General features: G+C 37.5%; 2 protein-coding genes across 2 annotated transcripts; both read left to right on the top strand.

The window, feature by feature from the left end:
• Window positions 1–806: 806 nt before the first annotated feature.
• Window positions 807–2,869, top strand: rps23 (ribosomal protein S23). Its single transcript, XM_084100368.1, has 4 exons — window positions 807–881; window positions 1,557–1,716; window positions 1,804–1,924; window positions 2,673–2,869. The coding sequence occupies exons 1-4, from the start codon at window positions 878–880 to the stop codon at window positions 2,817–2,819; spliced, it is 432 nt and encodes a 143-aa protein (XP_083956494.1). The 5' UTR covers window positions 807–877; the 3' UTR covers window positions 2,820–2,869.
• Window positions 2,870–5,731: 2,862 nt separating this feature from the next.
• LOC311073988 (serine/threonine-protein kinase pim-2-like) lies at window positions 5,732–21,842 on the top strand. The gene is made up of 12 exons (XM_084100159.1): window positions 5,732–6,455; window positions 9,565–9,706; window positions 10,823–10,954; window positions 12,711–12,920; window positions 17,531–17,710; window positions 18,134–18,325; window positions 19,294–19,413; window positions 19,921–20,015; window positions 20,163–20,213; window positions 20,456–20,834; window positions 20,930–21,109; window positions 21,247–21,842. The coding sequence occupies exons 5-12, from the start codon at window positions 17,578–17,580 to the stop codon at window positions 21,345–21,347; spliced, it is 1,251 nt and encodes a 416-aa protein (XP_083956285.1). The 5' UTR covers window positions 5,732–6,455; window positions 9,565–9,706; window positions 10,823–10,954; window positions 12,711–12,920; window positions 17,531–17,577; the 3' UTR covers window positions 21,348–21,842.
• The last annotated feature ends 275 nt before the right edge of the window (window positions 21,843–22,117 follow it).

Below are 22,117 nucleotides of genomic sequence, written 5' to 3'. Positions count from 1 at the left end.
ATTGACAGGCGCGTCGGCCAATCAGCGTCCAGTGGGCGGGTCAATCCAGCGACACGACCACGCCCTTTCAAAGAACGTGTGCTGCTGACACAGTAATACACAACCAGCAGGAGCTATTAACGACTGATCCATAAACCTAACTAATTAGCCGAATAATTAACGAACATTAGACAATGGTATTGATTGTGAACTGTGGTAGAAGGTCGAAGATAGTCTGTTCCTGCATTATTTCATGTTTGTCTGTGACCTACATTACACAGTGACAGCACTGCTTCTGTAGTGCACTTTAATGGGCAGCATCTGTAAGAGTTACATGATACAAATGGCCTATTCTCTAGCTAGACAAGAAACTACATCGCAAACAAAGAAGCATATAGATAGATAGATAGATAGATAGATAGATAGATAGATAGAGAGTAAAAACTTGATAGATACAGTCAACATGCACTTGAAAAGAAACTATGACTAGCACTCAAAAAAAAGTAAAAAAAAAAGAAAAAAAAAGTACAATGGTAATACCATAATTTACTATTTATAGTAAGGTTTATAGGTTATATCATTGCATTATGGAGTACCGTAATGCTACACAAATATGGTATTCTATGCATTTTTTCCAATCACAATCAAGTAGATAGGTGTTTAATAAAACAGTTCGACTTGAATAGCAGTAAAAAATTAACCAGATAAATATAAATATATTACACTTCAGTTCTGTCATTCTGTCATTCAAATGATAGAAGTATGAAAAAGAACAGGCTGAAATTCACGTATTTTTGTACAGGCGCTCGCTTTGGCTTCCCGTGGGGTCCTTCTAGCAGTCATTTGCGCAGAGCGTCACGTGATCGTTCTTTCCTGTCCGGACTCAGAGCACGCGATCATGGGTACGTGTGAGGCGACAATAAAACTTCACAAAACGCTGTAATAATTGATATTATCTCATAATTACCTGGGTTTACATGTCGTTAAAAGCTTAATGTATCGCTTTAGACATAGTGATGATCGCTATGAAGCCGTTTTTGTAGCTATTTTGTGTTTTCTAACGGAGGCATCGTGGAGCGGCCATGAGCTGCTCATACAGTGATGCACCAAACACTCAGATGATATTCATTTACACGTTAATTCACAGTATTAAACGGCCTTTTGATTTGCATTTATATGTATATATTAAAAATCTGCATGAAAATTATGGCAACGTTGGTTTCTTTAGGGTTATTTAAGACTTAATAACAGTAACTTAGTATGAATCTTCAGTGAATCCTCTTGCTTTTTGACTCTTAAACGATGAATCTGAACCAACCATACCGGTAATTGTGGTTTGTATTTTGATGAGCATCTTAACAGTCACCAAGTGAACAACATCTGGAGTTTAAATGTGGGCGATTTATTTGTTTTTACTGAGTTTTATTTAGTTCTAATCCATTTTATAGGTATAAAAGATTTCCTTGTAATTGCAAATGATTCAAAATGTCATGGATGTTAACAGTAAGATTCTGGGTATATTAATAACTTGAAATTGCTGCTTTTTCTTACGCCTTTCTCCCTTTTTCCTCCTTTAGGCAAGTGTCGTGGACTGCGTACTGCTAGAAAACTGCGGAACCACCGCCGCGAGCAGAAATGGCATGACAAACAGTACAAGAAGGCTCATTTGGGGACCGCTCTGAAGGCCAACCCCTTCGGTGGAGCTTCTCACGCCAAAGGCATCGTGCTTGAGAAAGTGTAAGGCGATGTTCATCAAGACAATGATGAATATATGTAGGTTTACAAAGGAATAAATTATGTTAACTTTGTTTGTCATCATGACAGTGGTGTTGAAGCCAAGCAGCCCAACTCTGCCATCAGGAAGTGCGTCAGGGTCCAGCTGATCAAGAACGGCAAGAAGATCACAGCTTTCGTGCCCAACGACGGCTGCTTGAATTTCATTGAGGTAAATTGGATTCATGCATGTGTAACGATACCCTCATGTCACGATTCGATGCATATCACGATCCTGAACTCACAATACGATATTATTGTGATATTCCAAGACATATGGTAAAAGGTTAAAGATTAAAATGCTAAAGTTGATATTACATTATGGGTGTAAATTAATAGGCTTGGACTTGGTGCTGTAAACCCAATGCACAGGACAATAGAGACACCAGAATAAAAAATATTGATGATTCTGAAGCTGAGAATACAGAATTATTTTAGACCAACATGCTTTCACTCGGACTAGTTATATTTAAAAAATGTAGGCCACATTTTACTGGCAACATAAGACATTTGGCATTATCAGGACCCACAAATATTCCAAATAATTGCATTATTTTACATTTATGGTAAATGGACTGCATTTATATAGCGCTTTCACAGACCTATGGCCACCAAAGTGCTTTACATAGCCTCACATTCACCCATTCACACACCGATTTATATTCAGCATTATATATAGTAGTTTAATGTAGTACTGACAAACTCTGTAAACTTGAATTTTCCTTACACAGTAATTTTTATTTTGGGTGAACTAAACACAATACATATTGTCACTATCCACGATACATGTTGCATTTTTGTATTGCGATTATATTGTGATATATATATTGTTACACCCCTAGTAACTAGACATTATCTGCTATATTTGAGTTTGAGAATAAAACAGTGCATGAATGAACCGCATAATTTGTCTGTTCCAGGAAAACGATGAGGTTCTGGTGGCAGGGTTCGGTCGTAAGGGACACGCCGTGGGTGATATCCCTGGTGTTCGCTTCAAGGTGGTGAAGGTGGCCAACGTTTCTCTTCTGGCTCTGTACAAAGGCAAGAAGGAGAGACCCAGATCATAAACTGTTCTTGGTGAAATCACAATAAAAGGAATTTTTTTCTGTTCCATAAACTGTCCATTTGTGTCTTTTATAGAATGCTTTGAGGTTTAGATGGTTTAGAAGTGTGCGCTGCAGGGATGACGCAAGTTAACACCACCGTGATGTGACCCTGGACCACAAAACCAGTCACATGGGTCAATTTTCTGAAATTGAGATTTATACATCATCTGAAAGCTGAATACAGGGTTCCCGCGGGGTCTTAAAAAGTCTTAAATTCTGAACTTTAAATTTAAGGCCTTAAAACGTCTTAAAAACAGGCAGATTTTCATCCGCGGTCTTAAATTTCATTTAGTCAGGTCTTAAAAAAGATTTTACCCTCGTTCATTTCCAGAAACGCTGGCCGCAGAAAGTTATTACAAAGTAGCAAAAAAGTATCGAAGTCGCTCGCCAAGAGGCAGTTCACATCGCGTCTTTTTCGCGCTCAAGTTCATTCAAATGTAGGTGAGCAGTAAGCGCGCTTATAATTGAAGCGACGCGCTCGTTTTTTTCCAGGCACAGCAACATGAAAAAAGACATGAATGATGCGGGTGCACCCAAACACTACGGGTGTTTTTCTCTTCTCCGTAAATAAATCTTGTAACAGAGCTACAGCAAGCGTTTTTCGGCGGTGGAAATCCATTAGCCACTAAAACTTTTTTGTCATTGTGGAGAGCGCAGGGCACGGTTGCATAGCAACGACAGACGCCACGGGAAAATCGGACCGAATTTTACTATTAATAATAAAAGATAAGCTAAAGTGTATTGTAAATGTCAGTAAATCATTTTTTTATAAAAAGAATGAGTCAAAAAAGATAAAGTCTGAAATATGTGAGGTTTATCTTTTTATAAAAACCTTTTTTGTCAACTTTATTTGAACTTGTACATGTTAGTATATAACATGTTGCAAGACACTTTTAAAATCTGGCTATCATTTTAAATCGTATTATTTTAATGTTTATGTTAGTGTGTATTGATGCTAATTTTATTTATTTGCTGTTTGACAACTAATCATTTTTGGCACTATAATTAAATGAAATGTTCATGCCATTTCATCTCTAGTTATGATCAACTATGATCAACTAAAATCAACTAATGTGTTTTTTTACAGTAGGCCTATAATATGCAAATTACAATTTTCTATAAAAAAAATATCTGATTCTGCTCTTTTCTCTGACACGCGTTGTTGGGTCTGGAAGGTTACTAATGTGATTGCTTTATCTGTAAATTAAGTTAATGCTTTTTCAATTACTGAATTCCTTGAAATAAAATATTCTTTGATTTGAATTTTTTTTGGCAATGCGTCGTGTAGGTCTTAAATTTCAATCTTTATGGTCTTAAAATGTCTTAAATTTCAATCTTTATGGTCTTAAAATGTCTTAAAAAGGTCTTAAATTTGACTAACTGAAACCTGCAGGAACCCTGTGAATAAATAAGCTTTCCATTGATGTGTGGTTTGTTAGGATAGGACAATATTTGGCAGAGAAACAACTATTAGAAAATCTGGAATCTGAGGGTGCAAAAAAAATCGAAACATTGAGAAAATCTCCTTTAAAGTTGTTCATTTATGTTCACGATTGTGCTGCATTCACTCACAAAAATACATGTTTTATATATTTAGGAAATTTACAAAATATCTTCATGGAACATGATCTTTACTTAATATCCTCATGATTTTTAGCATAAAAGAAAAATCGATTTTGACCCATTTTAGATTATTGCAGAAAATATGCTCTGACTGAGACCAGCAGAAGTTTGATTCTTGCACGTTTCGTCCATCATAATCTTCACAAATGAACAACTTTTATGAATTTTGAAGCCTAAATATAATCGGCGGGAGTAAAAAGCTGAGTGTCACGGTCACGTGACTTCAATGTCACCATCAGTAAATGTCTGACGACCGTTTCAGTCAATTTAAAAAGAAAGTCTGAGTGAGAATAGTTTGCACGAGTGTGATATTGAACACAACGAGGCTGTAAAAGTGTGTTAGTGAGTAGAAGAGTTTTCCTTTTCGGCTGATGATGCTAAATGTCCCTGACCTTTTAGGCTCTTTTTAGCAATTCCCTTTTTTTAAGACAAGTAAAAACTTAATATATATATCATAAGGGATATTACTGATGTTTCAAAGTACAATATAAAAAGATTTTGAGCTTGTTAACCATTTATTTCAGTCATTTAACCAAAAACCCATTGGCTTGAGGACGATGGAACCAGAAGTGCTAAAATGTTGGGTTACACTTTATTTTAGTGCGTCATTGTTACAGTGTAATTATATATTTAAGTACTGAGTAATATTAAGCAACTACATGTACTTACTATAGGATTAGGGTCAGATTAGGATTTGGTTGAGGCCTATTTGCATGTAATTATGCATAATTCACTATGGTAAGTACATGTAACGTGTAACAAGGACACTGTAAAATAAAGTGTTACCAAATGTTGTTTCCTGCTTTTAGCCTATAAAAGTCATCCCTGCAGAAACGGATTGAACAGAAACGTTCACAAGTTCCTGCGCTGCTAATATTAAAATCTCATATGTTTAGGTTTTCAGTGTAGTACAGTATAGTATTTCTGGATTCACAACATTAAGCATTAAATGTTTTATTGCCAATTGTGAAAGGAAATAGTAGTGATGGTCTTAAGTAATATTTAGAGATTATATTTTAAATATGTCTTGCAGTTCTATGTGAATTAGTTTGTTAGGGTTATCAAGGTCATATTCCATCCAGTATCCAGATCTGGAAAGGCAGGATTAAAAATATTGGTGTAATTATGCTCAGTCTGTTAATGTGGCAAAACAAAAAGTCTTTCTCAAGCAGATGCTTTCAAATCTCATAACGGAGATCAATGTAATTTAAAAAACGGATATTTGTGACCCTGGATCACGAGTCGCACGGGTATATCTGTGGCAATAGCCAACAATACATTGTATGGGTCAAAATTATCGATTTTGCTTTTATGCTAAAAATCATGAGGATATTAAGTAAAGATCATATTCCATGAAGATATTTTGTCAATTTCTTACCATAAATATATAAAACATGCATTTTTGTGAGTGAATGCAGCACAATCGTGAACTTTAAAGGAGATTTTCTCAATGTTTCGATTTTTATGCACCTTCAGATTCCAGATTTTCAATAGTTGGATCTCGGCCAAATATTGTCCTATCCTTTTAAACCACACATCAATGGAAAGCTTATTTATTCAGCTTTCATATGATGTATAAATCTCAATTTCAAAAAATTGACCCATGTGACTGGTTTTGTGGTCCAGGGTCACTGGTATATGGATTAACCTGATGATCGATATAGACTTTTAAAAAGTCCATGAAACAATTGAAACGTTTTTTTATTCTACATCTTATACTGGTGACCTGTTAATCATCTGACTTTTCTTGTGTGCTGGAGAAAGAAAGTGCAATAATAGCCTCTAAAAGCACTAAAGTGCACCTAGAGTCTCTTAGGAAACGCATGTGCAGAATCAGCCTGTTTCTCTCTCTCTCTCTCTCTCGATATAATGTGAAGCTGACCGACCGTGGCAGTGAACGCTGTGATTGTTCCCAGAATCCAGACGGCTCCTGGCCTCAAAATCACATTCAGACCATCACTAGTTTCATAACAGGTAAATCACGTGGGACTAAAACACATTTGAGACTCAAAATGCAGTTTTTTCTTCTGTGAACTAACAGAGCATCAGCTGGTGTCCAGTGAAATGTTCACTGGCTCATATAATGTATTTGGTCGGATTTCTAAAAGGAGGCAGGTGTGGACTGGATCGGTGGTTAAGTGTTTTAAAAGTTTGTGGGGAAATGATGTGGAAGAGAAAAACTAAGTAAACACTGAATGTGCTTCTCCTGAGGTTGCAATGTGTGACCCTGGACCACAAAACCAGTCACATGGCTCAATTTTCTTAAACTGAGATTTATACATCATATGAAAGCTGAATAAATGGGGACAGGAAGGCTTTTCCTAAGAGACTCTAGGTGTACTTTAGTGCTTTTAGAGGCTATTATTGCACTTTATTTCTCCAGCACACAAGAAAAGTCAGATGATTGACAGGTCACCAGTATAAGATGCAGGATTAAAAAAAAAAAAACTTTTCAATTGTTTTGTGGACTTTTTAAAAGTCTGTATCGATCATCAGGTTAATCCATATACAGTATGTGACCCTGGACCACAAAACCAGTCACATGGGTAAATTTCTTGAAATTGAGATTTATACATAATCTGAAAGCTGAATAAACAAGCTTTCCATTGATGTATGGTTTGTTAGGATAGGACAATATTTGACAATATTCTGAAAATCTGGAATCTGAGGGTGCAAAAAAATCGAAACATTGAGAAAATCACCTTTAAAATTGTACATTTATGTTCACGATTCACTGCATTCACTCACAAAAATACATGTTTTATATATTTACGGTAGGAAATTTACAAAATATCTTCATGGAACATGATCTTTACCTAAATATCCTAATGATTTGGATAAAAATGGATAATTTTGACCCATACAATGTGTTGTTGGCTATTGCCAGAAATATACCCGTGACTGGTTTTGTGATCCAGGGTCACATATAAACACTAGATCTGGAAAAATAGAATAACTTGTACATTTCTAAAGAATTCAAATTTAGAGTTAAAAGTTTCCACATGTTGCAAATTAGTTGAAATTAGTGGAATTATTGGTTGACAGTCCATTAAACACCTTGTAATCTTCCTGCATTGCTGTGAGACGGATCTGGCTGGTGTTTAGGAGACATTACGGTCCGGTTTCACCCATCTGAGCAGCATTTCATCTTTTAAGCGCTATGATTTCCGTAGCAGCTGTTATTGTTTCTGGAACATTACCCATCCAAGTGCACATGTGTGTAAAACTGGAACGGTCCGCTCATCTGCACTACACCAATAACATTGATTTTCTGACTGACTGCATATGCAACCCATGTGTGTTTCAGAGCACATTTGATTTTAAGATAATAAGAGATTTCATTCCAGCCTCAAGCCCCGTATATTCTGATCTCTGCACACAGATCAGTCCCTACTTCAGTGTGAGCTTATGCCTTTTCCACTCATTTTATCAGTTGCCAGGCTTGGAAAAATAATATCTGCATATTTAAGGTGTCTGAATCGCAAATGGCGTGACTCTTAAAGGGCTAGTTCACCCAAAAATGAAAGTTCTGTCAGTAATTACTCTCCCTCATGTTGTTCCAACCCTGTAAGACTTTCGTTCATCTTCAGAACACAAATTAAGATATTTTTGATGAAATCTGAGAGCTGTCTCACTCCTCCATAGGCTTCTCTGTAATCGATATCTGACCAGAAAAGTTAGTAAAGACATCGTTAAAATAGTCCAAGTGACTACAGTGGCTCAACCTTAAGTTTATCAAGTGACGAGAATACTTTTGTGCACAAAAACAAACAAATATAACGACTTTATCCAACTCTTCATGTTCTTCTGTGTTTCTCTGAGTGAGTTCACGTAGTGTAACAGTGCAGCGCTTCTGGGTTGTACGTCACAACGGAGGCTCACTATAGACCTTATTCAGAGCGGCGCCATGACGGGTATGAAAGTGAGGCTGTGAGGGATAGACTTGTAGTGTTTCCAATGGCATCCGCTGTATAAAGTTCCTAGATTACTTACAATTTTCCACAGCGTTATTGTCGGGAGTTTTTTGTCAACTGAGATTTCTTGGAGAGATATTTTTCCAGTGTTTCATGAGCAGAACAATCCAAAAATACATTAAATAACAGTACAGCCCATTGAAGAGAAGCATGTCTGTCCCTCACAGCCTCGCTTTCATTCCCATTAAAAATCAAAGATGGCACTGCTGTGAATAAGGTCTATTGGCCGACGCTGGTCAATAGCCTACCTTCTGCCATACAACCCAGAAGCGCTGCTCAGGGTGGACAGAGATCAAGAAAGCACGGGTAAGAAGCCAGGTGGAAGTGTCTGTTTGTACGTGAATGACCGGTGGTGTCATACACAACATGTTACAGTAAAAGAGAGAGTCTGTGACCCGAACATTGAGCTCATTGCAATGAGTTTTCGACCTTATCTACATAGGGAGTCCTCCATGTCATTGTCATGGTGATGCATATTCCTCCATTGGGTAATGGGAAGCGTGCCACTGAGACAATTTCGAGAATCACGCATGACTATTGACTATTAGCCAGCATCACACGCATCACACACATGACCAGCATCGGCCAATAGTGAGCCTCCGTTCTGACGTACAACCCAGAAGCGCTGCGCTGTTACACTACGTGAACTCACTCAGAGAAACACAGAAGAACATGAAGAGTTGAATAAAGTCGTTATTTTTTTATTTATTTTTGCGCACAAAAAGTATTCTCGTCGCTTGATAAACTTAAGGTTGAGCCACTGTAGTGACTATTTTAACGATGTCTTTACTAACTCTTCTGGTTAGATATCGATTAGCTAGCAGCCTATGGAGGAGTGAGACAGCTCTCAGATTTAATAAAAAATATCTTAATTTGTGTTCTGAAGATGAACGAAAGTCTTACGGGGTTGGAACAACATGAGGGAGAGTAATTACTGACAGAATAATCATTTTTGGGTGAACTAACCCTTTAAGGATTTCTTCAGATCACTAGGCCTGTAAGCAGTGGAGCTAGTGATGCTCGACCTGTGTAAAGCAGTCTGCTGTGTTTCTGCTGCAGTGTGTGTGTGTGTGTGTGTGTGTTTTTGTGTGTGTGTTGTGTTTGCTCAGTCTCTTTCTCTGCAGGTGGTGTTAATGTAACCGAAGGCTTTGGCAGAGCGGCTGCGACTGATGCGTTCACAGACTCCGAGATCTACTGTTGGAAATGATGATCACTGTGTTTACAGCTCTGTGTTCGGCTGCGCCAGAGACGGTTAGCAAGCTGTCAGAAACAGTGAAAGGAAAAGACTATTTTATTTTATTTTTGTTGGATCTCTCCTATATTTTATTTTATCAAAACATTTGTTTACATACAATTGGATTAAAAATGCAAATTAATTTATTTTTGAGATGGCATCTTGCTAAATTAAACATGCCACATAAAGAGATTAGCAAGATCTTTCAGTGAAAGGAAAATATTAATTTATTGTATTTTTTGTTTTGTTTAGTTTAGCTGTCTCTATAGCTGTTTTAATTTAATCTTATTTTATTTTATCAGAACTTTTTTTAATATAAAATTGGATTAAGAATGCAAAATAATCCTATTTACTTCTGAGATAACTCACTGAACATGCACCGTAAAGAGATTAGCATCAGTGAAAGGAAAACACTCCAACATTTTATTTTATATTTTATTTTTGTTTAATCTGTCTTTCATATAAACATTTAAAGCTGCTTTTTATTTATTTATTTTTTTTAGCTGTTTAGACCCTTATTTTATTTTATCAAAAAAATACAAAATAATCATTTATTTTTTAGATAATATCTCGCTAAATTAAACATGCAATGTAAAGTGATAAGCAAACTGTTTGGAAATCAGTCTCCAAAAATACTATTTTATTATTATTATTATTTATTTAGTCTTTAGATTAGTTTTCCTATTTATTTTGTAATATAATTCTACATAAAAATGAATTAAAATGCTAAATGATTTCATTTAATTAGGCCAAACGTGCATAAAAAGAACTGACCCAGGCTTATTTCCTAATGAACATTTGCATCTGATGTTGAACAGTGTCTCGTTGTCATTAATGAACTAAACGAGCGCTGGTTCATCGATCTCTGAGCGGCTGCTTTTATACAGCCTGGGATTCAAATGTGATTCACACCAATCCATTCCTTCCATTAAAGTCTTCTGAACATTCACACGTTTTTATATAGATAAATCGGGTGAGATGCACTAATGGAAGGGCTTTGAAAGCATTATATGCATGTTATTAGCAGATGCATTTTTAACGCAAATGCATGAATGTCAAAAATATATGCAAAATATATAACAAAAATGGCTTAAAATATAACACACGATTCTGATGCTTTTTGTTCTTTGCAGACATGATACAAGATCCAGCCTAGACGTTTTCAAAGGCGATTATAGGCCGAGACAAACCACCCTCCAAAAAGACGAATGAAATAGTGCAATATAAGAGGATTCTGGGCAGATTATAGGACAGGAATACATAAGGTGAGATATGAAGTGATGAAATATGTTTTGTCAGATTGGTGTCAAGCCTGTCCTGGCCTAGAATCAACCTAGAACATTATTGCATGAGCTGACTGAATCTGATTCTTCTGGACCCAGCGAGTACTGTGTGTGTTAAAGCAGCATTTGTGTGTGTGTATGATGACTGGCACATGCAACCATTAGTGCATTGCTGTTCTCAAACTAAATCACCTCGTGAGAGATTTTATATAATCTATGATTATTTTATGAAAACTGAAATTAATTTGTACGTTTGTTAGCGTTGTTGCTAACAATAATGCATATTGAGTACTGTTTCATATATAATAAAACAAAAATGGTAAGCAACATAAAATGTATGCTGCACAGAACATGGTAGGCTATGCTAATAATATATCCATTGAATACTTGGAATTGGCTTACCACAATATTATTCTGTTTCTGCATTAAATAATATCTAAACTGTGACTATATTCAGTTTTTCTGTATGGAAAACTGTACGCAATATAGCTAAACTATGATTTTTAAATCTCTAATATGAGTCTAGTTGTTTGATTGGGGAGTCAAAAATAAAAATATGACACATTTAGATTTAAAGCATTTTACTAAGATTTTAGCTGATCTTCAGTCACTGAATTAATTCAAGTGTGAAATGTTTGATGTTGCATATACTTCTTCACCTATTGCTTTGTAAAAACTTTTATTTATAGAAATATGTTAGGCAGTTTTCTAGTGTTCTATTCCGCACAGATGGAATCTGAATCAGTGCAAACATATTAAACGTCGCCATCTAGTGTTCAGACGCATGATGGAGTTATTATTCCCTCACAACAGCCCACAATAGGCATAAAGCAGCAATAACCTGTGGGACGGTGACACTTAAGGGGTTAATGTATTGTAGATCATTGTAAGAGTGCCAATTTATCATGATTGTATTTCTATTTGATCTAATCAGTTTGGATAAGCAGCTGGAAGTAGTAAAAACATATTTCAAGTAAATAGATTTTACTAGTATCAGCACAATAATCAGTCTGTTGTCTTTTATTTAAACATAAAAATAAAAAAATCAAATATTGCTCAACATCTGTATTGACATATTGGTACTAAACAACATGCTTTTTACATAAGCTTTTGTTATATTAATTATATATCCAACCTATCGTGTGTGTGTGTTCCAAGACATATGTTAAAAATTTCAACTTATCATACAATCTTATGTCCTGAAACCTCCAGGGAGTGTCGACGTAAAAGATGTGGACGGTTGAGAAGAAGTGTTCGGACAAACTCACTTTTCTCACAATCACACTGCAGTCTGTTCACATGGATGAAGTATATACATAGATAAGCAATGCAAATATATTACATAACTACAGTATTTGACATATTACACTATTTGTATGGTGTATTTTGAGTCCATAGAGCACAATTGCATTACAGCACGTTATCATAGTTTATGGTGGCATAAAAATATATGATGATCAATCTATAGCATATCCTATTGCAAAAGCATTTCCTGTAATATACCCCACCATACTTTGCTAGATATCTTACAGTAACCCAAAAACTTAAAAACAAACTCTTTTTAAAATTATATCAAGTTGACTATATTTAGTTACTATATTTAGTGTTCAAAGTGTTCATACAGGATACTATGTACAAATTATGCTTTGTGGCCTGCAGGTTGATAAAGCACACATTCTCTTTGTGTGAAAATGCAGTGTTCTTATTTAATGATAATACTTTTTGTTAATATTTGTAGATTTGCTCAGGGTTTACATCTACGGCAAGTAGACATGCTTCAAGATGGCATTGCAAAGAGCACAGCAACACTTTCCATGATGTCAAAGAAACTCAGAAGAATTTGTGTACAAAGCCTGGAGAAGCACCGGAAAAAAAAAAGAGACAGAAAGTTGGTGGAGTTAATGTCCGTGTTCACATTGATGAGAGCAAGTTTTGCCACAAACGCAAGGTAGTGTAATTTAAATGTGCAATTTTTACTTTCACTGACATTTTATTTATTTTGTTTAACCTAAAGAAGGGTTATAGGAAGGTTACAGGAATGTGTTCTTAACACAAAAATTTAATTAATATTCAGTGTTTAATGTATTGGCAAAAAATAGCTCAATATTTTGTTACTTGTTTATACGGAAGTCCTGAACCGCAACGTAAAAAAAAAAATCCCTAAAAAGAAATCTAGCATTCCGAGATTAAAGTCGAAATATTTGAGATTAAAGTCGAAATATTTGAGATTAAAGTCGAAATATTTCGAGAAGATTAAAGTCGAAATATTTTGAGATTAAAGTCGAAATATTTCGAGAGGATTAAAGTCGAAATATTTCGACTTTAGAATTTGGGTGAAAAGAATTTCAATGGAGGGACAGACATCTCTCAGATTTAGTTTAAAATATCTTAATTTCTTTTCCGAAGATGATTGAAAGTCTTACAGGTTTGGAACTATATGAGGGCGAGTAAATTATTACATTTATTTTTTTCCAAAAAAGCAGCAGCTGTGGCGTCACAGGCGAGTTCCTTATGACGTCACTGAGTTGTTCAGGTCAGCAGCGATTATCAGAATCAGTCAAACAGAGTCTACACAGCTCGTTGAGATTCAGAATCTGACAGAATACGGTGTCATTTAATATATATATATATATAATATAAATTGAGTTACTTTGACGGAATCTTCAGTTCAGGTGATCATAACAGTAGTTTAGTAGAGTCACTAGCGGACGAAGAGTACAAACGCAGTCTACAACTGTAAACAACTGGGCAGAGACGGTGTCACTCTGATATCATGTCTGCAAACGGCCCACTGGACCGGAGAGTCCCTATGGAGGACCACACAACAGGTACTGAGTTAAATACACATCATTCAGAACTGACCCATACTTAAGTAAGGCCGGGGTAATGTATAGCGAGGCAGTTGTTATAACGTTAGCGAATAACAAAACCGACAGGCTGAACGGGACCCCGACGCGAAGCAGCATGAAGGGGTTGTTATTCGCCTGAATCAGCCTGAAGGGGTTGTTATTCGCCTGAATCAGCCTGAAGGGGTTGTTATTCGCCTGAATCAGCCTGAAGGGGTTGTTATTCGCCTGAATCAGCCTGAAGGGGTTGTTATTCGCCTGAATCAGCCTAAAGGGGTTGTTATTCGCCTGAATCAGCCTGAAGGGGTTGTTATTCGCCTGAATCAGCCTGAAGGGGTTGTTATTCGCCTGAATCAGCCTGAAGGGGTTGTTATTCGCCTGAATCAGCCTGAAGGGGTTGTTATTCGCCTGAATCAGCCTAAAGGGGTTGTTATTCGCCTGAATCAGCCTGAAGGGGTTGTTATTCGCCTGAATCAGCCTAAAGGGGTTGTTATTCGCCTAAATCAGCCTGAAGGGGTTGTTATTTGCCTGAAGGGGTTGTTATTCGCCTAAAGGGGTTGTTATTCGCCTGAATCAGCCTGAAGGGGTTGTTATTCGCCTGAATCAGCCTGAAGGGGTTGTTATTCGCCTGAATCAGCCTAAAGGGGTTGTTATTCGCCTGAATCAGCCTGAAGGGGTTGTTATTCGCCTGAATCAGCCTGAAGGGGTTGTTATTCGCCTGAATCAGCCTGAAGGGGTTGTTATTCGCCTGAATCAGCCTGAAGGGGTTGTTATTCGCCTGAATCAGCCTAAAGGGGTTGTTATTCGCCTGAATCAGCCTGAAGGGGTTGTTATTCGCCTAAAGGGGTTGTTATTCGCCTAAAGGGGTTGTTATTCGCCTGAATCAGCCTAAAGGGGTTGTTATTCGCCTGAAGGGGTTGTTATTCGCCTAAAGGGGTTGTTATTCGCCTGAATCAGCCTAAAGGGGTTGTTATTCGCCTGAATCAGCCTAAAGGGGTTGTTATTCGCCTGAATCAGCCTGAAGGGGTTGTTATTCGCCTGAAGGGGTTGTTATTCGCCTGAATCAGCCTGAAGGGGTTGTTATTCGCCTGAAGGGGTTGTTATTCGCCTGAATCAGCCTGAAGGGGTTGTTATTCGCCTGAATCAGCCTGAAGGGGTTGTTATTCGCCTGAATCAGCCTGAAGGGGTTGTTATTCGCCTGAATCAGCCTAAAGGGGTTGTTATTCGCCTGAATCAGCCTGAAGGGGTTGTTATTCACCTGAATCAGCCTGAAGGGGTTGTTATTCGCCTAAAGGGGTTGTTATTCGCCTGAATCAGCCTGAAGGGGTTGTTATTCGCCTGAATCAGCCTGAAGGGGTTGTTATTCGCCTGAATCAGCCTGAAGGGGTTGTTATTCGCCTGAATCAGCCTAAAGGGGTTGTTATTCGCCTGAATCAGCCTGAAGGGGTTGTTATTCGCCTGAATCAGCCTGAAGGGGTTGTTATTCGCCTGAATCAGCCTGAAGGGGTTGTTATTCGCCTGAATCAGCCTGAAGGGGTTGTTATTCGCCTAAAGGGGTTGTTATTTGCCTGAATCAGCCTAAAGGGGTTGTTATTCGCCTGAATCAGCCTGAAGGGGTTGTTATTCGCCTGAATCAGCCTAAAGGGGTTGTTATTCGCCTGAATCAGCCTGAAGGGGTTGTTATTCGCCTGAATCAGCCTGAAGGGGTTGTTATTCGCCTGAATCAGCCTGAAGGGGTTGTTATTCGCCTGAATCAGCCTGAAGGGGTTGTTATTCGCCTGAATCAGCCTAAAGGGGTTGTTATTCGCCTGAATCAGCCTGAAGGGGTTGTTATTCGCCTAAAGGGGTTGTTATTCGCCTGAATCAGCCTAAAGGGGTTGTTATTCGCCTGAAGGGGTTGTTATTCGCCTAAAGGGGTTGTTATTCGCCTGAATCAGCCTAAAGGGGTTGTTATTCGCCTGAATCAGCCTAAAGGGGTTGTTATTCGCCTGAATCAGCCTAAAGGGGTTGTTATTCGCCTGAATCAGCCTAAAGGGGTTGTTATTCGCCTGAATCAGCCTGAAGGGGTTGTTATTCGCCTGAAGGGGTTGTTATTCGCCTAAAGGGGTTGTTATTCGCCTAAAGGGGTTGTTATTCGCCTGAATCAGCCTAAAGGGGTTGTTATTCGCCTGAAGGGGTTGTTATTCGCCTGAATCAGCCTAAAGGGGTTGTTATTCGCCTGAATCAGCCTAAAGGGGTTGTTATTCGCCTGAATCAGCCTGAAGGGGTTGTTATTCGCCTGAAGGGGTTGTTATTCGCCTAAAGGGGTTGTTATTCGCCTAAAGGGGTTGTTATTCGCCTGAATCAGCCTGAAGGGGTTGTTATTCGCCTGAATCAGCCTGAAGGGGTTGTTATTCGCCTAAAGGGGTTGTTATTCGCCTAAAGGGGTTGTTATTCGCCTGAATCAGCCTGAAGGGGTTGTTATTCGCTGTAACAACCGCCTCGCTATACATTATCCCGCTTATTACATGGCTACCTACAAAATAAATAAATAATTTGACACAAAATATTGATTTAAAAACTATTGTATTGATAGGATTTTGCTGGAAATTACCATTTGAACTCACCATTTAAAGTCTCACCTCCGAGGCATCCTAATCTACATTTCATTCCCTCATCCCTCACCCCCTCTCTCTCATACTCAATCACCTGAATTCACCCAAGAAAATATATAGTTAAATGTGAATGATTATCATCGAGTATTATACATATTTAGTATAATTTGAAATGTCATAAGTGCGACTGGTACAAATGCCTCATTTCCAAATAAGTAAAACAAAAGGTAATAAGGTTTTTAAGAGTTTAGGGATTACTGGCACAGAAAGAAAGGTGGTCTCCTGGCAAATGGTCTCCTACCCCCAAAAAGTGTAACCTCTGAATGCAAATTTCCATTGTTAGCACATTTCCACGTGAAAGAGGTTCTGTCAATGGAATGTAGCAAAGGGTTCGGGGCCTTTCTGTACTTCAGATTAGCCTGAAGAGTAAGACTCTCAGCTTCATGTATAACGTTGGGTTCGCATCTCTTCTCTTTATTCCAGAGCATTTGATGTTTTGTATCGATTATCTTTGAATTGATTATGAAATTGGCATGATACATTTACCTGACATAATAAATTGTTACATTTGATTATTCTGACTGACTTTGACATTATTTTCATTAAAGAGTTAAAAGGAATAGTCAAACATTCGCTCACATTTAATGATGCACAGATATCATTGAAACCTTTTCATTTATGGAGTCAGATGAAATAACGAGAGAATACAAATGAGAAATTTGCCTCGAGAAAAGACAGTAACACGAAGAGACCTTCCGCGCTGGTCGGATGCCGGACTTTGGGACCGAGCGCGAGCCTACAGTTACAATCGCAAAATATCCTTTAATCTGCCAGGAAAAACTGTGACACAACAAAGAAATGTCCATATGGAAATAGCTGATAATACAAGTCAGGACTTTAAAGTCATGTTCAGTTAAATGTACAAAATTACGCTGTCCTTCAACATTTTTTAAAGATTTTTTGCATCTGCACAAACTCGCTAGATTGAAAATCCAACATGGTGGCCATATGCAACTGGCCCATTTCTCTAGTGTTCTTGGAACATGAACTAGTGAATCATTGAGCTGTAATCTGTGCTAATAAAACAGACGTTTCTAATCAATATTTGTTGTTTGCAGAAAAACAGGCAAAAGAGAAGAACATCTTCAAGAGAGTATGGAAGGCTATGAGAAAGTCCACCCAAGCCAAAACCAAAGTGCGTCCTTTTGTGGCTGAGCAGGAATCACAGGTTCATCCAGACACATCCAGCGTAGAGCCGCCAGCCGCCACAGATGCGTTCGGGTCCGAGCCGACAGATGGTGAGTCTCCAGTTATTATAACCACCCTGATTTATGGCCATTTCAGCCTGATGTTTCTGGTGTTAGTCTTCATTTTTCCTTCTCTACTCCTGTTGGCTGCTCAAATATGCAGTAAAAAAAAAAATTCAACACAAAAAAACATATTTATATAGTGAAGTCTGATATTTGAGAAACATCACTAACTTGGTCAATTTTTAAAAAAAACATTTTTACTAAACTGTACTGTAAATGTGTCTTAAGGTGTGACATAACAAAAAACTAAGAACATTTTCAATAAATACGAGACAAGCTTTGTTGTCATCCTTTCAAAACTGCTGAAAATCACACCATTTTAAGATGAGTGAAGATTATATGTCCCTTATTGTAATACTCAACTGTTCTTTAAGATATTTTGAGATAAAAACACATCTTCTTTTATGCCAGGTCCCTCCAAGATGGAGCAAACGCCGGACACAAATCCTGTGGATCATGAGACGATGATGTGCCTGCCAGGACAGCTCTGTGAAGATCTGTGTGTGCCTGGCCCATCCAAGATTAAGAAAACACAGCATGCAGATCCTGTTGATCCTGAGCGGCCGCCTGTGCCAGAGCCCTCCAGTTGTGATCTGGATGACAGTGAGTCATTATTATCTTTGTTTCAAGATATTTCTGCCATCTGTTATTTTCTACTTTTCTTCTAGGCTATAATTCTGATCCTCTGACATCACGTAAAGTAACTTCTTGTAGCTGATTTGCAGCAGATCAGAAATCAAAAGATTGAATTCTTTTAAGATTCTTTAAATGGATATTTTTATTTCTATTTGATACATTTCTGTGCTATATTTTATTTTTTAAATTTGGTTATATTTACATATTTGTATATTTACAGTAGGTCCAGGAATCAGACATTGTGTATGTTCAATGAACCATGAGTCCGTGCTAATTTTCTCTTCATGTTCAGTAAAGTGTGTTTTAGTATTATTTTAAGCGATGTATCATTTTCTTTATACAACTATTAAAGATCATTCTCCGGTTTCATCAAATAATGATTTACCAGAAAAGAATTCAATTTCACCATTTATTTCTCTTGAATTGTCAAAAACATGCAAAATTGTCAAAATGGCTGTCGTGCCAAGTATTACAGTCAGTTATGTCATAAATAAGACATTGCTATGCATTTAATAAATGTCAGTGTTTAATAATATATATATATATTTAGATATAGCCCATATGATCTTTATGATCTTTATGATCACATGTGCCAGAGTTGGCCAAATGAAGCCTGGAAATGTATGTTTTCTTTTTAATAAAAGATCAGATAAAATAAGAAAAATAACTTTATCGTTACCAGGCTCCACCCTCGTAATCGTGATAATAGTGAAATAAAATGACTATTAATATTGTGAAATAATATGTTGGGACATTTATGCAGGCATTAAGCAGAAGTCAGGTGGATAGCATGAACAATTCCCATTACTTTAGATTTGTAACATTACAGATAAGATTTGAATAGTAAAATGTAAGTTATGTCATTATATCATTGCTTAATTTGACGTCAGAAATGGGTCTAATAGTTGTTTTCATTTGTTTTTTCTTCATTTCAGAAAAATCTCCAGAACATAGGAAGAGACCTGTTGTGGAGCCTTTTATTCCTCCAGCAGATCCTGTTCCTGAACCATCATCGTCATCTGCTCCATTTCACCCTGGCTTCAAGCCAAATAAAGGTGAATCATTATTTCTCCAACATTATTTTAAACAGTATTATCTTGTTTTCCACTCAAAATAAGGCTTGTTTTTACAGAATATTAAAATTGTTTCCCCCATTATAATATTAATTTCTCGACCAGCGCTGACATTTTTTAAATAAAACAATGGAGCTAGCAACAGACTCTCTACTGACTATAAGTAAATTTTACTTATAAAAGTGTAAATGTTGCAATGTTACTTATAGACTTATGTCTTAAAGGGACCAAAATAAAGTGAAACCAAAGTAACAATTTGATGTGACCACTGACATTGATAATTAATATTATAAAAAATAAATAAAACAAAAATAGTTTTTGATTTCTGAAATGTTCCATCCTCAGGCCGTTATATATTGAACGTTATATATAAGTTTTTAACATGTCTGGTCACATTTACTGTTGCTCGACCAGCACTGATACTTTTTGAATAAAACAATGACTCTAGCAAGCTAATAATTGTCTCATATTTTTCTGTTTGTTTTTCAGAGTTCTTTGAGTGTCTCTATAACGTGGAAAAGTTGATTGGATCCGGAGGATTTGGCAGCGTGTTTTTGGGAACACGCAAATTTGATGGCAAAAAGGTAGATCTTACTGAATTGTACAAACATTTTGCTCTTGCATGCATCAAAACACATTTAAAACAATATACAGATGGTTTAATACTTAGTACAAGGCCAGGTGCATGAATACTGTTACTGTTATTGAAACTGGGTCTTTTTTTTCTGCAGGTTGCCATCAAGCGGATAAACAAGATTGACAACGATCGCTGTCTTAAAATTGTAAGTTGGCCAAAACCTGAATGTGTATTGAGTTGTTTAAGTGCAGATTACTGTAGTTAATACACCCGTAGGAAGCATTAGGTATAAATGTGATCAACAAATAAGCCGAGAGGCACCAAATAACTTTGAGCTGAAAAGGCTCTTTTGAACGCATCTAAAAAGATCAAAGAATAGTACATTTCAAAATGATGTTTTCTTCAGATTTTTACCCAGCTAACCTTCTGTCTGCTTCTTCTCTCTAGCCTGGGCATCCCGAACCTCTCGTTACAGAGGTGGCGCTGCTGCTGATGATGTGCCGAGTACCCATAAGCCCCTTCGTCATACAACTTTACGAGTGGTTTGAACATCCTAGTGAATTCACTATCATTATGGAGTATCCGGGACCCTGCGAGACCTTGAGGAAAACAATCTCTCATCGCGATTGGTGTGACATGTTTTCACGGAACATCATGACGCAGGCTGTGTATGCAGTGAAAGACTGCATCGATCATGGTGTTTTCCATAGTGACATTCATCCGGGGAATTTCCTGTTTAACGAAGACAACAGAGAGCTCAAGCTGATAGACTTTGGCTGCGGACAGCTATTTAGTAGTGAAGGCTACGACAGCAAGACATTCATGGGTGAGCAATTTGGGAGTGAAGGTAGTGACTTACTAATTATTTGTTGATGCTTTAAAACAAAAAAGCTCAACAATGTGCAAATGTCTTTCTTACAGGAGTTCTGGCATACTACCCACCTGAAGTCTTGACAGAACCTCGATTCCACGCCGTCCCAGCAAATGTCTGGTCTCTAGGAGTGATGCTGTACGAGTTGTCGAACAAATGGATTCCTTTTGGTAGTAAATGGGAAACGGAACAAGCCAAAGTTACATTTGAGAACCCAGACTTATCCGAAAGTGAGTGAATAATGATGATTAACATTGATAAACACACACATAAAGCAAACGATTTGTACAGAGCCATCGCTGTTTTCAAAAATGCCAGGTCACATGGTCATGACTAACCAGCTCTCTCCTTATTAAAATGTGTACAGACTGCAAGGATCTGATTAGACGGTGTCTAGCCCGGGATCCAACTGAACGCCCCAGCTTAGAGCAGATGTTAGAACATGAATGGCTTATCCACCAGGCCTGAGCTCGTCTACGGAGACCCTTGACACTTCCTATTAGCCCCATTGTATCGATCTTGGTTGCAGTTCCATTAGAATTCCTCTGGAGGTGATCGCGGGCGAGTGCAGACTGAATGGGAGTCTATGGGGCTAGACGGCTAAATTTGTCTCTTTCACCCGATTGCCGTTGAGAAATCTCAGATTTGATTGTAGGTTTTGCAAGTTCAACATGGGTTATAGGTCGAAAGTTGAATGAACAAGTACTTATGTCCTTTCGATTTCTTACAAGCTGAGTTTTTGTTGCCCATAACACGCTAGCATTCTGCTAATGAACGCTGATTGGTCAGTGAAGGACTGATTACGACCAGAGATACCGCTTGATGGCATCAGAGACGTGTGTGTGTGTATACACAACAAAACAAAAACTCTTCTAGCACGTGTGTTTACCTGTGTCAGCTGTGTTGTCGATGCCTCGAGAGAAAAGAAAGTGCAGAGCGCGAAAGCACCAACGTGACTGAAGGATTGCCTTAAGGCGAGACACTACAGGTGAATAGGGTAAAAATTTTAACTAGCAGATATCACCATGAAACTTTCCCAGTTGAATACCTACATTAAGATAAGAAAAAAATGTATTACAAGTTTTCTGTAATTTAATGTTTAAATATGCAAATTAGGCAATATCTAATTAAATATGCACTAATTTGTATATATTTTAAAAAACGAAATCTGAGTATTGGATAAAGCCAGATTAAAAATTATTTTTTCATTGTGTTCACATATTAGATGGGGAAAAAAT

This window comes from Abramis brama (assembly GCF_963993115.1).
Source record: "Abramis brama genome assembly, chromosome: 23".
Classification (NCBI taxonomy): domain Eukaryota; kingdom Metazoa; phylum Chordata; class Actinopteri; order Cypriniformes; family Leuciscidae; genus Abramis; species Abramis brama.
This window is presented reverse-complemented; position numbering and strand designations above follow the sequence as displayed.

Excerpts from the sequence above, each read along its gene's own strand:
- LOC311073988 (XM_084100159.1), top strand. The coding sequence starts at position 17,578 with ATGAGAAAGTCCACCCAAGCCAAAACCAAAGTGCGTCCTTTTGTGGCT. Across the intron at positions 19,414-19,920 it reads TGGCTTCAAGCCAAATAAAG|AGTTCTTTGAGTGTCTCTAT; the intron begins GTGAATCATTAT and ends TTTGTTTTTCAG. Across the intron at positions 21,110-21,246 it reads GAACCCAGACTTATCCGAAA|ACTGCAAGGATCTGATTAGA; the intron begins GTGAGTGAATAA and ends AAATGTGTACAG.
- rps23 (XM_084100368.1), top strand. Across the intron at positions 1,717-1,803 it reads GGCATCGTGCTTGAGAAAGT|TGGTGTTGAAGCCAAGCAGC; the intron begins GTAAGGCGATGT and ends TCATCATGACAG. Across the intron at positions 1,925-2,672 it reads GCTGCTTGAATTTCATTGAG|GAAAACGATGAGGTTCTGGT; the intron begins GTAAATTGGATT and ends TGTCTGTTCCAG.